We start from the raw sequence: 15,459 nt of genomic DNA, 5'->3' as shown, positions 1-15,459 counted from the left end.
ATTTCTTGGAAATATAGGGTCAATGTACTCCATCTGTCCTCATCATACAAGTTCTTCATCCGAGCAGACTAGGGAAACTGCACTATCTTCTAAGACAAGTATATCCTACTTTGAAAAGTGATCAAAATTGTACATGCAACTAGGGGTGTGCTCACATTAAGGCTCTGCATAAAATGGTAAAAATAACGTTTTACTCTTATACTCTAATGCTTTTATAATAAAAGGCTGACCTATAGAGTTCCACACCATATCAAGCATAGCCAACAAGGAGATTCTTCTGTTACTACAGCCTGCCAAAGTTATGTTAGAAGGGCTTACAGTTGAAAATTAACCTACTTGGCTGTATTATATGAGTACACCCAATTAATTACACCCTCAAAAATCCAATATTTGTCAAAGTGATTTCAGTCATAAATCAACGTTGACTCAAAATCATACTATAATTTTGAAAGTGCCCTCAAACCACATTCCTCCGCATAGATGCCAACACTTTCTCTACTGATATGACACTGATGTACAGCCGAATTTTCTGACCCCTTCATTTTTTAAATGGTAGACACAGATTTGTTTCCGACATATGGAAACTGTTCCAGAATACAGGAATTCTGTACAAAAACAACCAATGCATTCACTGTTTTAAAACACTAGGATGCAGGTCATTGGGTCCAGGGCATCTGTAAACTTTTAACCCCATAATTTTTCCAGTATTATTTCTTTACTAATAATTGTTTTTAAGTCCCTCATTCTCACAACCTTTGGTTTCCCATATTTCCAAAAATAATTATTTGTGCCTTCTCTTTAGTGCTTCCACCCTTGTGTTAAACATTTTATGATCACTATTCCCTAGAAACCCCTTCACCGTGAGCTATGAATTAACCCCTTTTCCCCTGCACAACACTACATCATAAATAACTTATTCTCAAGTTAGTTCCTCAACACAGTGATCTAAGCCATTTTATGTATTTTTTGAGCTCATCCTCCTTACTGAGATATTGATTTAAAAATTCTATATGAAAACTCAAGTCCTTCATTATTATGATGTTACCCTTGTTACATGCACTGCTAAACGCAGCATTATACTGTGCCTGATACTACAACTATTTTTTAGGGACTTATAATGTACAGTCTGATTTCTGATTCTTGTTCTCCAGCTCCACCCAAACTTATTCTATTTCTTTTGCTGAAGAAGGGTCACTGGACCTGAAACATTAACTCTAATTTCTCTCCACAGATGCTACCAGACCTGCTGAACTTTTCCAGCAATTTCTGGTTTTGCTTTTTATTATGTCTTGTTTTTCCAAGCTAAAATCCTTTCTCCCTACTTCATTGATCACATTCACTGGGATTATACTCATTGGAATTCAGAAGAATGAGGGGAGATCTTATAGAAACACATAAGATTATGAAGGCAATAGATAAGGTGGAGGCAGGGAGGTTGTTTCCGCTAGCAGGTGAAACTAGGACTAGAGGGCATCACCTCAAAATAAAGGGAAGCAGATGTAGGACTGAGGTCAGGAGGAACTTCTTCACCCAAAGGGTTGTGAATCTGTGGAATTCCCTGGCGGTTGAAGCTACCTCGCTGAATGTTTTTAAGGCAAGGCTAGATACATTTTTGAACAGTAAAGGAATTAAGGGTTACGGTGAGCAGGCGGATAAGTGGAGCTGAGTCTCAAAAAGATCAGCCATGATCTTATTAAATGGCAGGGCAGGCTCGAGGGGCCAGATGGCCTACTCCTGCTCCTAGTTCTTATGTTCTATAAATGACAGCGGCACAGCTGTCACAACACCAATCCCACTCCACCACTGACCCCCTCCCAAACTCCAAGCTACTGTCCAGCTCTTCGAGAAAAGAATTATATTAATCCAGAAATATTTGGTTTCCAATCTTGGTTCCTTTGAACCACGTATTTGCGTTTGAACTAGTTGCTATCACATTCATTCTTATCTATTTTGTTAGTTCATCTGTGTTGTTGAAAATAACAATGATGTAAAACAGCCAAGTTCTACATTACAAGACATGTCTGTGATTTTTTTTTAAATGCATCTCATAACATGAAACCTAATTTCTTTACAGATGAATAATTTTATGGACTTTTGAAACAGCAATGACAATTGTTCAAAACAACAAATTAGGTCTGACAGTGCATCACTGCAAAGCTGGAAAACTAGCTTAACTGAAACCTCAATCCTTTCTTTATTTTTAAATGTCAGGAGCTATGCTAAAGGGAAATGTGCTTCCCAGTGACAATGTTTTAGAATCAAGAATGGGTTAAGTTCTAATTATGCAATGGAACCACCATGTTGCTAATTTACCTGCAAGATCAATAACCTGCACAAAATGACATTTTCTCAAATTCCAAATTTTTAATTAACTAAAACATGGCCCAGTTTTCAATTAGGATTGATATTCTATGGATTGATCCAATAGGGACAGTTGAGTGAATGGTTTACAGCAACTATGTGCCACTTCTGAAGGAGGGAAGAATAACACCCAACCTACAAGTATGGGTTATCAAAACAATTCTCATCATAGTTTTTCTAAATACAAAAACATTATTTAAGTCATGTACTACATATTGCAAGGAAAACAAGCAATCTACAATTTACAAGCCACATCACAACTAACAAAAACTTGTAGTGAGTTGGCTAAAATCCCTTGGAAATTACAGTAATAAATATGCTATATGTTGAAAGCACTCAGACCTGCTTCAACTTTGTAATGTACTGAATAATGTATTGATTACAGTAAATGAATTATTTAATTACTACTATTAAAGAATCCAACTAGCAATTCAATGATAAAGTTCCAAACCTGTAAAACGAGCCTGGCAGTATCATTTTACTTAACATCTGATGAACAGTTTTGCTTTTTAAATTCCATGCTTTCTCCCCAGACACAAACCAAGTGATTTCATTTTGGAGGGAAAAAGGACAAAGTAATTCCAGTGCAATGCAACTCTCAGGAGGTCTCTTGAAGAGGGACAGAAAATGCTCAGGGTGGATGAAGACGGACCGACCTAAATTTTCCTTCCCTTTTCAGAGATGTCTTTGGCACTTCACCCCAATGGCACAGCTGAGATTGGATTCTATTAAAGCTACATCAATTACCACATTTAAGAGACAGCTAGATAAACACTTGAAAGAAGTACCAAAAGGTTACAATGAAAGCATAGTGAAATGGCATTAGAACAGGCAGCACAGATGAGAAAGCTGGCACAGGCACAATAGCCATATGGTTTCCTTCTGTGCAGGAATTGTGATAATTCTATGCAGGAGAACATGGCAAGAAAGGCATAATATAACACTCCAGAAACAAATTCCAAAAGTTTCCAACTGTAATGAATATTCCAGCAAGATTTATAACAATATATTCTCAGAATTTGCTATTAATTTTTCTTTTCCCATTCCAACAAAATGCACTGAAGTACAGAACGTTTTTCTTTAACACTATTCTTCAGTAAAACTTACTTTCCACTGTCAAATCATTCTTGCAAGCAGAGTAGCATCATTTTGATGCTGTTATTTAAAACTAGGTAAACACCGCAAAGAAGCTGATCAGGAATGGTATGGATCTCAAAAGAAAAACTGCAAAATTACAAAGAGAGTTTGAGGTACTTCAGAAGGCTGTCCATTATGACCGGCACAACGGCATCAATCAGACCATAATCTTGATGCTAGTCAATAGAAAACAAACGAGGACTACTGCACTGCAGAACACAAAGTGGCTCGGCAGCAAGAAACAGTAAATAGGGATTATCAGGTGAGAGTCAATGGAACATCTGCAAAAGTGTAACAAGATAACAAGATATCACAGCTTTCTAGAAACAAGAATGACATCCAGACTTTGGCTTGTTACACCTTTCAAGATAATCATGGCTGACCTGTATCACAACTTCATCATCTGCCTTAGCTCCACATCATTGTATATCCCACTTGCTGATTATTGTGGGAGTGAGTTACTCGTGGTATCAAGAGTTTTGCTTCTGCATGCCTTACCATTGAATTTTATGATATTTGTGTGCTAAAATTTCCCATGTAAAACATTCCCATCTACCTAACCACTTCAACTCATTTCTAAGTCTTATCACTTCCTCTCAAATCACCGATAAATTTCAGAACTTGCCGTTTCCCTAGCCACGCTGTCTAAGTACAGTTACAATACTGGCATCTACCCAACAATGTGAAAAATTGCCCCATACAAAAAAAAAAGCTGGACCAAATCCAACCCAGCCAATTACTGGCCCATCAGTCTATTCTCAATCATCTATAAAGTGATGAAAAATGTCATCAAAAGTGCTATCAAGCGGCACCTACTCAGTGACGCCCAGCTTGAGTTCCACCAGAGCCACTCTGCTTCTGATCTCATAACAGTCTTGGTTCAAACATGTACAATAAAGCAAAATGCCACAGGTGAGCTGATAGTGACAGCACTAAACATCAAGGGCACATTTGACAGAGTGTGGCTTCAAGGTGCCTTAGAAAAACTGGCAACAATAGGAATCAGGGACAAACTCTCTGATGGTTGAAGTCACACCTAACATATAGAAAAATGGTCATGGTTGTGGAGGTCAGTCATCTCAGCTCCATGACATCTCTGCAGGAGTTCCTCAGGATAGTGTCCCAGCCCAACCATCTTCAGCAGCTTCATCAGTAAACTTTCCTCCATCATAAAGTCAGAACTGAGGACATTCACCAATGATTCCAATGTTCAACACTATGCACGACTCCTCAGATTCTGAAGCAGTCTATGTTCAAATGCAACAAGATCTGGACAATATTCAGGCTTGGGCTGACAAGCGGCAAGTAACATTCATTCCACATAAATGTGAGGCAGCGACCATCGTCAATAAGAGACAGACAATTTAATCACCCACCCTTGACATTCAATGGTGTTATCATTAATCCCCCACTATATACATCCTGGGGGTTACCACTGACCAGAAACTCAACTGAACTCACCACATTAACACAGCAGCTACTAGAGCAGGTCAGAGGTTAGGAATGCTGCAGCAAGTAACTCACCACCTGACTCCCAAAGCCTGTCCACCCTCAGAGTGCAGGTTCATAGTTCTTTGAAAGTGGAATCGCAGGTGGACAGGGTAGTGAAGAAGGCATTCGGTATGCTTGTCTTTATTGGTCAGTGCATTGAGTATAGGAGTTGGAAGGTCATATTGAATCTGTACAGGACATTGGTTAGGCCACTTTTGGAATACTACAGAAAGACCAGAATTGCATGCTCCAGGAAGGATGTTGTGAAACTTGAAAAGATTCAGAAGAGATTTACAAGGATGTTGCCAGGGTTGGAGGGTTTGAGCTATAGGGAGAGGCTGAATAGGCTGAGGCTATTTTCCCTGGAGTGTTGGAGGCTGAGTGGTGACCTTATAGAGGTTTATAAAATCATGAGGGGCAAGGATAGGGTAAATAGACAAGGTCTTTTCCCCAGCGTAGGGGAATCCAAAACTAGAGGGCATAGGTTTAAGGTGAGAAGGGAAAGATTTAAAAGGGACCTCAGGGGCTACTTTTTTATGCAGTGGGTGGCGTGTGCATGGAATGAGCTGTCAGAGGTAATGGAGGAGGCTGGTACAATTACGACATTTAAAAGGCATCTGGACGGGTACAACGATTACAGACAACACATAATCCCAAACCAAAGTAGTCCCACATCCCTCCAAACCTTTCCTATTCATTGGCCTATCTAGGTGTCTTTTGAAAGTTGTAACTATGCCTGCATCCACCACTTTCTCTGGAAGTTCATTCCACATATGAACCACTCTCTATGTAAAACATTTGCCGTTCATGTCCTTTTCAAAATCTCTCTCCTCTCACTTTAAATGGTGTCAAGCTTCGAGTGTTGTTGGATCAGCAGCCTTCCGGGCAAATGGGGAGTATTCCATCACACTCCCGACTTGTGCCTTGTCATAGATTTATAGAGATATACAATACAGAAACGGACCCTTCTGTCTAACTCATCCATGCCAACCAGATATCCTAAATTAATCTGGTCCTACTTGCCAGTATTTCGTCCATATTCCTCTAAACCCTTCCTATTCATATACCCAGAGATAGCCACTGCGGTTGGGGATTATGTTCGGCATGAACTGGTTGGAATGAGGGGTCTGCTTCCAACTGTACGGCTATGACCATTCAGGACAAACCAGCCACTTGGTTGACAATACATCCAGAAGCATCCACTCCCTCTGGCACCAATGCTCAAGACCAACAGTGTGTACCATGCGCAAGATGTACTGCTGAAATTCACCAAACATCTTTATTCAGCACTTCCCAAACCCACGACCACTTCCATCCAGAAAGAAATGGCCAGCAGACACATAGGAACACCACTACCTGCAAGTTCCCCTCCAAGCCACTAATCATCCTGACTTGGAAATATATCACCATTACTTCACTAAGGCTGGGTCAAAATCCTGGAATTCCCTCTCCAAGGATATTGTGGATCTACCTACAATATATGGAATGCAGCAATTTAAGAAGGCAGCTCATGATCACCTTCTCAAGAGCTACGAGGGATAGGCAATAAACCCTGGCCACCCAGACATGCCCAAGTCCTATAAGCAAATAAGAAAAAAAAAGAACATAAGTCTAGGCCATGCAGTTGTTTTCATGATCTAACCCTAGAAGCACTGTAGTCAATTTGCACTGCACTCCTTTCAAAGCCAATATAATTTTTTCCTAATGTGCAGCGCCCAGAACCGCACACAGTATTTAAGGCATGGTGAAGACAGGATTGTACACAATTGTAAAACACTTCTTCTCTTGTGCATTTCTCTCTTTACAAAAGCCAACATTGCAGTAGCTCTTTTTAAGTACATTTTGTACCTGACAATTATATTTTAATCAACACATGTAGACGGCTTTCTGAATTTTTTTGGACATCCACGATTTCCAGCCTTCCACAGTCCAAATGTATTTCTAGAGATCCATTTTGATCCAAAGTTGATGATCTCACACTTATCTACACTGAAATCCATCTGCTATCATTTAATCTATCAGCATCTCTTTGTAATATTATACTCCACTCTTCAGTACTTACTACAATGGCCCTCAAAATGGGACCCAACAAAATGTTCTTTCCAGCAGACAAGAGAAAGAAATTCACAACAGGGTAATGAAAAGGAAGAATAAGAACATGCTGCTTATTCTTCTAAATAAAATGGCAGTTTGTGTTAATCCCACACAAATAACACAAAGATGTCCACCCCAAAGTTCCCAAATACTTGGCATTCTGCACAGTGATGAGCACCTCAGTTGCCATGGTTTTCCTGGAGTATCACATCTTCTTTTAGTGGAATGTCAGCTGCTGATGTGATACTCAAGTATATTCAATTTTGACTTCAGTATTAAGCAAGTGTCATAATGCTGCCTGGCTAGGTATTTTCAGCATTTTCTGTTTATTTAATTTCTTGTTGGTGTGCTTCTAGCAGTCAGTTGAACTTGCTTAAATCTTCAACCATGATGGAATAATGTAAATTATTTGTATGATTAAATAATACTGAAAAATCAGACAGTAAAAGATTTGGAGAGGATATGCATCTGTTTTCTGGAAACATTCAACTAAAACAGAAACCTGCACTGAGCATGCTAAAATTAAACATGGTGCAATGCTGTAATATGGATTCGGCCAATAGCTGTTCACATTGGATTCAATTTGTGAACTGATTGCCTGTGAATGACATACATACACAATGTTTAACCATATGAAAAGCAGTTCCACTGGCATGCACTAGAATGTTTGTGCAATGACACTTACTCTTTCTCTGCCTTTTCTGACCTTTTTCATTAGTGGCAATATCCTCAAAGTGTAACTCCAACCAATTATCAGTTTTCTTAAAAGTATTAAAATCATCTTTATATGGAGCAGTGTCTCTTTATTATACAGTATGATCACTCAGAATGGAGTGCCTCCAACCAAAAATATATAAGAATCACTGCCTTAAGGTACCAAGCTTCATGCCATCAGCAAATTGGATATTATGGCTTTTCACTGCATTATCCAAATCATTAAGAAACACTGAATGATTGTATGTCCAGCACAAATATTTATGGGACACCAATAGTCTGTTTTTCCCCCCAATTTGAGTACATACCTGTTATCCCTACTTACTATCGCATAACCTACCTCAACCAAATGAACAAGTTGCCTTCAATTCTGTTTTAATTTTAACTAGCAATTTCTCGTGGAATCTTACTGAATGCCTTCAGAAGTGCATATAAAATTAGTCTAAAGACATTTCTTTACGCATTCTATAATGGCGATTACTTCCTCAAAAAATCCAATGAGGTTAATTAAATGTGCCCTCCCTTTACAATGTGTGCTGGCTCTCTCAAATCAGCTCAGTTTCCTGCAAGTCACTCTCCCCTCAATTATAGAGTTCAATAATTTCCTTACAATAGATGATAGGCCATAATTTCCTGCTTTTTCTCTCTCTTTGATACACACACATGCACACGTTTTTAAATAATGGAACTGCAATATTTTTTCCAATCTAGTGGGACAATTTTGAAGCAGCACACTTTGGAAGATTCTAGTAACGAATGTGCAATTTTCTCAATCATTTCCTTTAAATGCTAGTGTTGAAACCATGAGATCCTGGAGATCTGTTGGTCTTTAATGTCATTATATTTGTCAATACCATTTTCAGCTCAAAATGTGTTCCAACACCCTCGTTTCACAATTTTCTTCTGAGGACTGTCAGTTTAGTTATTCTCTTTCTCTGTGAAGACTGGCCAAAGACAATTGGTCATTCCTTTTTATTTGCAATACCCATTTTTAAAAAAAGCCAGGGTTATTATACCCTTGACTATCTTTAACATATTTTTATAATTTTGTTGGCAGCATAATGTTCAATATTCCTTGCAAATTTCTCTTTGCTGTGCTTTATCCCTGGCAGATGGCTAGTATTTGTAATTTTGTGCTGTTTTCATAGCTATTCCTCACTGCTTCTTTCTTCATCACAGCTCTTACCTGGAATCAGAGTTCATGCTCTTTAGCGATACACAATGGTCCATATGGAGTTAAATTCTTTGTTTGTTGCCGTCCACCATTCGGTTATTGTTCTACCAAAGCAGTTTTGACCAGCTTGCAATCGTCAGTCTCTGTTTCATTTGTTAAGTTAGCAGCACGAAACCCTGGAAACTTAGTAACCTTGTCAGATTTGGCCTGCAAAAACTAATCTATGAAATATATCACATTATATTAGCTGGGAGATAAATGTCCTTACTGTTAAAATCTTAAATCAATCTATTAAACTAACTCATAGTTAGGCCAGTCTCAATGTTTTCATTTAGTTGAGATCCGATTGGGTCTTCCTCATATTCAATCACTCAAGTGCACAAATTTGTAACAAATCCCAGGGATTAACTCTTTTCAAACGTTCCCCACTTATTATGGGTTGAACTTTTACTTTACGTAAACGATTAGTCCTGCTTGGATAATGTTATTTCAAATGTTGTAGATTTGAGCAAGTTTTGCCCGCGTCAGTCAATACTTGTGAACAGTGAACAATCCACCCCTCCCCCTCGACATAGATTTCAGAATCGATCAAACGGTGAAAACGTCCGAAACTGTCAAGGCAAGCGCAACCCGCACGAAACCACATAGTCTCCTGCTCACATTCGGCAATTACATTCACTACCGAGATATCAGCGATGCGACCAGTAACTAAAGAGTTAAAATATAGGTGTGTTTCCACGGAAGATTGGTTTGAGAAATATAAACAAAGACAATAAATCGGCTCCTTAACCCCACCCACGTTTAGTTAAACTAACACAGGTTTCTGTATTTGTTAGAGACCGAGCTTCACACGCATTTTGTAACTAAAAAGTGACTGCAAACCAGTCTCCTATGTTGTCAGTATAATTCTGGAGACGATTAATTTTCATCGGCACAATTTTTCATGTAACCGATTCCGGAGGAACTAAAAACATATTACTTCTAAAAATCAAAGCAGGAAAACGACAGACAAAAGCGGTACAACAAACATCGAGGTAATTCGACATGTTGGTGCCGTGTTTGCTCGTAAATTGATGGACTCATCATCGCAGCTCACAGAAACTAAGTGACAGTCAGTTTCGGTCAAGCCTTTTTCATGTCCATCACAGTCAACTTCCGTGTGTGGTTCTGCTGTACTTATTTACACAGTGAAGACTCCACTGACATCACTTTCCAGTCATCCGTGAACTTTAAACCTAAAACTGATCTCTGGTTCGAGCCTTTTTTTTTAATTTCCTGTCTATGTACATTTCTATGTACATTTATTATCCATTTATGCTTTATGGTTGTAAAGGCGAAAAGATCGGTAATTCAGACGCTGTGAAATAAATAAGTGAATGAGATGTATATCCTATTTATGATCAACTTTATTCACTTTAAACGGCACGTTTAGTTTGCAAATCTCACGACTCCTTCACGATTTTTCTCTCTTGCAGTCCAGCTCTACAATATGATGCATGTACAGATTCATTTACGTTCTTATCCCCAGGCTATCAACATGCACAAATATTTTCCCAGTAAATTTGTTTTCGTGAAACTTCCTTTATAAAGAGGGCAAAGTAAAAGAAAAGCGTGAACGCAGTTAGATCTGACAATCAAACTGCGCAGAATGGAGTAAATAAACATGATTCAAAGCAAGAGATAGTTCAAGGAGGAAGGCTGAAGGGAACAAGCACGATTATCTCCACCTATCAGTTTACTGAGAAACTGCCAGCTCTCCAAAAGGCTCGGCTACGCTTCTCAAAGATGACGTTCGCCGAATAGAAGCACCAGCGCACATGTGGTGTAAACAATTGAGATCAAAGATACAAAAAAGATAATGACTCTAAAGAACACAGGTAGATTGAGAGGCTGGGTCAGGTCCTCAAACTGGTAGATAAAGGGGCGAATGAGGTATCCTGTATATGAGCTTCCACTTCAACCAAAGCACAGATCTCAGCTCATCCTCGGTTCAGAGAGGTAGAGGTCCAGTTTCAAACTGGGCACAGGTAGATACAGGTTCTGCCTCAAACTGGCCACACTTCTAGGTGGGTACAAGTTTAATTGGGCACATTTCTAACCGAGTGCAGGTGGATCAGTAGGCATTCTGCAAACTCACCGGCAGTTCCACACTGACGTCTGTACCATCCAAAAGCTGCACTTTGCAGGTCAGGATCGACTTACTGTTGCCTGCTGCGGGGATGTGCACCGTGGTGCCACTGGGAACAGGTGTGGGGGACCGAACCCCAGCGCCGGCAACAGTGCCCAGATCCCGGGCTGCGGCGCTCCCGCCTCCTCTGCCGCCATCCCGCTCATCCGTGTAGCGGCGGACCGAGCGGCGCCCGAACGTCCTCCTCAGAAACCTCATCATCTTCGCCGGGGCTGGTGTTCCTCGTTCTGTCGCAGCCACCCCGGCTGCTCGAACGGCCAGACGGACCGACACTTGCAACTGCTATTGCGCCACAAAAGGCTGTGCACCGAGACAGCGTGGCCCCGGGCTGTCCGAACGAACCTTTGCCCGAAAGCCCAGGCTGGCAGCGCGCGGAACCAGGTGAGAGTGGAACCCGGACCGCGCGGCACTACGCATGCGGACACCCCTCCAACCCAGACCGTCCCACACTGGGCATGCGTATGATTCGCCCCCCTCTCATAAACAAGAGACAGCCAGTCCTCACTGGGCATGTGCATTCCAGAAAGGCCGCTGCCGCAAACACGGAACTGAGCATGTGCAGGAGGATACCTGCCTGCCGCTCTCACCTGGCGGAGCAGGCTCAGTGATAGGAAGTGACATCGCTCAAGCAGCACCTGGGCAGGTTGGGTCAAGGAAAAGTAGGGAATGGGCTGATTGGCTACATCCAGTCTCTGCTTGCACAACGAAAGTATGCCTACGTTAGAGACCAGAGTTCAAGTCCTACCACCACCTCTATAACTTTGAGGTAATATTCCGGAAATATCACTCTTGAAAATATGTATAAATGGAGGGTGACAATGAAATGTTGCAGTCTTGAACCTCCTCGAATTCAATTTGTTTGCTGACCTTTCAACAATGTTCTTGATAGAGTCTCTATGCAAATGTTACTTATTGAGAAAATATTTGCACCAATCGATGCTGGGTACAAATGAATAATTGGATAAAGTTGTACTTTTCGGATACCTGATGTATTATTGTGTTTTTAATTGTACCCCCATGGTGAAATAATCTAATAAATTCTCATCATTTTTATCCCTAATAGCGTTGCTGACCCGATTTCTGTGCGTGGTGAATTGTGCTATTTGTGTTTCTTTTTTTTATCTGCTATCTTGTTTTCTATTTAATATGTATCATTTTCAACATTTTTAGTTTTATGGGTTCTCATATGCGCGACAGACGTGCATTCTATTCGCTGTGTTCCTGGACTGTTTATATCAGCAAAGAAAATAGCAACAAATACAGACTAATTAACTGGTTGAGCCTGTTCCACCTTTGAATAGCATTATGGTTGATCTGTGACCTAAAACAATATACCTGGCTCATAAAATTGTGAAACTATACAACCGAGAAACAAGTGATTTAGCCGTTCATAACAAAAACATAACACTGCGGATGTCGATGTGAAATAAAAACAAAGCTTCAGGAGAAGAGTCACATGAGACTCAAAACATCACCTTTGTCTCTGTCTCCACAGATGCTGCCAAACCTGCTGAATTTCTCCAGCGCTTTCTATTTTCATTTAGCCGATCACGCCCGTGCGATTAATAAATCTAGCCAAATCTCACTTCACAGATCTCAGTTCATTCTGCTTTCTAAATTTGACCTTTCAAGCTGTGATTTCTCGATCCCCACGACATCAAAGCCTCTTATCTCTCCAACTCTTCCATCAATTATATTAAACACGTAATGGTTATTAACCACTCTGCTGAATGAAGTAGGTTATTTTGATCCAATTTATCTATGTCCTTCATGATTTTGTACATCTCAGTTAAGTCTCTCTTCAACTTCCAATCTTTCCTCATAACAAATATAAGTCTAACCACTACAAGGCACCATTGAAGGGGAGGTGATGGCCTAGTGGTATTGTTGCTGGACTGTTAATCCAGAGACCCAGATAATGTTCTGGGAACCTGGATTTGAATCCTGCCATGGCAGATAGTGGAATTTGAATTCAATAAATGTCTGGAATTAAGGGTCTAACAATGACCACGAATCCATTGTCAATTGTCAGAAAAACCCAACTGGTTCACTAATGTCCTTTAGGGAAGAAAACTGCTGTCCTTATCTGGCCTGACCTTCATGTGAGGCCAGACCCACAGCAATATGGCTGACTCTGAATCCCCCTCTGGGCAATTAGGGATGGGCAATAAATGCTGCCTAGCTAGTGAAACCCTCATCCTATGAATAAATAAAGAACAACGCACAAGTCAGGAGTGTAATGGAATGGTCCCTTCTTCCCTGCTTGATGAGTGCAGCTCCAACAAACTTGAAATCTGATACCATCTAGAACAAAGCAGACTTACATTTTACACATTCAACATTATTGTATTCCTTCAACAAAAGCTAAATTCTCTCATAAAAATATCAAGCAGATGTTATTGGCATCAAGAGATTGGAATTTAAAGGATCAAAGGCTAATTATCTGAAATCTACATTAGTGGTTTGCCCATCCACCTTACCACAGGTTTGAAATCCTACTAAAGTATAGAGGAGAAGGGTTGATGAGTGTGCTAAACTTTTATAGAAGGAAGACCAGTGATACGTGTAAAAACAAACTAGATAGGAGGACAACACAATGGCCTATAATGAGTTTCCCATATAAGAGACTTTAAAGAAGTTGGAACATTGGATGTGAAAACATAGGATATGGAAAAAAATCATTTTGTACTTCATTGACATGGCAACTAGATTAAGTCAGTCGACAATAATATATAGTACAGAAGAACGCATAACGGCGATTGATTGATTGATTTATTGCCACATGTACCAAAATGCAGTGAAAAGCAATGTTTATGAGCAGCACAGAAGGATCACAGCAAGCAAAGGATGTACAGATCAAAAGGACTTCGAAGCATACAGGTTACATTATTTGAGGCTAGAGTCCATTCAACAGTCTGATAACAGCCGCAAAGAAGCTGTTCCTGAACCTGCTGGTGCGTGTGTTCAGGTTTCTGTATTTTCTGCCTGATGGAAGAAGTTCTAGGAGGTCATTACCAGGGTGTAATGGGTCTTTGATGATGTTGGCCGCCTTTCCATGGCAGCAAGCCATGTAAATGGAGTCCATGGATGGAAGGTTGGCTTCCAGGATGGTCTGGGCTGTGCACACCACCTTCTGTAGTTTCTTATGATCCTGGGCAGAGCAGTTGCCATACCAGGCCATTATGCATCCAGACAGTATGCTTTCAATGGTCCATCTATAGAAGTTGGTGAGGGACTTTATGGGCATAAGAAATTTCCTGAGCCGCCTGAGGAAGAAGAGGCATTGTTGTGCCTTCTTGACTGTCACATCTACGTGGGAAGTCCAGTACAGGTTATCGGTTATCATCACCCTGAGGAACTTGATGCTCTTCACTCTCTCAACCTCAGTTCCTTTGATGGAAATGGGGACATGTTCTCCTTCTTTGTTTCTGAAGTCAATGATCAGTTCTTTAGTTTTGCTGGTGTTGAGAAACAGATTGTTTTCATTGCACCACATCACCAAGCCCTCTATCTCCCTTCTGTATTTTGACTCGTCATTGTGGACAAGGTAATAGGGAAATGGATAGGATAAGATTAGGGTACTAGGGTAAAATCTAAGAAATCCTTTGGGAATAAGTGATTACTCCCCATCGTTGGAAGGCATTATAATTAAATCCACTATTCTTCAGAGCACTTGAATGACATACATACAGGAAAAATGGAATTCATTAATGTTGAAGTTTCAGAGAGAATTAGAATCTTTGGTTAACCATAGTCAATTTATCCCTTTCCTAGAACACTTCTTACATCATACAACCATAAGATACAGGAGAAGAATTAGACAATTTGGCCCTTTGAGTCTACTTCGCCATTTGATCATGGCTGATATGTTTCTCAACTCCATTCTCCTGCCTTCTTAATGTAATGTTTAATCCCTGTACCAATTAAGAACCTATTTATCTCTGCCTTAAATATACTTAATGACTTGGCCTCCACAGGCATCTACAGCAATGAATTCCACAAATTAACCTTCCTATAGCTGAAGAAATACCTTCTCATCCTAGTTCTAAGAGCTTGTCCCTTCACTTTGAATCTGTGCCCTCGGGCCCTAATCTCTCCTAATGGTGGAAACAACTTCTCCATGTCCACTCCATCCAAGCATCTCGGTATTCTGTAAATTTCAATACAATCCCCTCCTCATTCTTCTAAACTCCATCAAATACAGACCTAGAGACCTCAACTGCTCCTCATATGATAAGCCTTTCATCCCTGGGATCATTCTTGTAAACGTCCATTGGACCCCCTCCAATGCCAGTGCATT

General features: G+C 40.3%; 1 protein-coding gene across 1 annotated transcript in view; it reads right to left on the bottom strand.

The window, feature by feature from the left end:
* Positions 1-11,599, bottom strand: part of LOC109935447 (band 4.1-like protein 4B) — a 278,476-nt gene extending 266,877 nt beyond the window's left edge. Inside the window, exon 1 of the mRNA XM_048614210.1 lies at positions 11,109-11,599. Coding sequence (XP_048470167.1) covers positions 11,109-11,360 — 252 coding nt within the window. The 5' untranslated portion in view covers positions 11,361-11,599. The remainder of the gene's footprint in view (positions 1-11,108) is intronic.
* Positions 11,600-15,459: the final 3,860 nt, after the last annotated feature.

Source organism: Rhincodon typus, chromosome 2, assembly GCF_021869965.1.
Source record: "Rhincodon typus isolate 14 chromosome 2, sRhiTyp1.1, whole genome shotgun sequence".
NCBI lineage: Eukaryota > Metazoa > Chordata > Chondrichthyes > Orectolobiformes > Rhincodontidae > Rhincodon > Rhincodon typus.
This window is presented reverse-complemented; position numbering and strand designations above follow the sequence as displayed.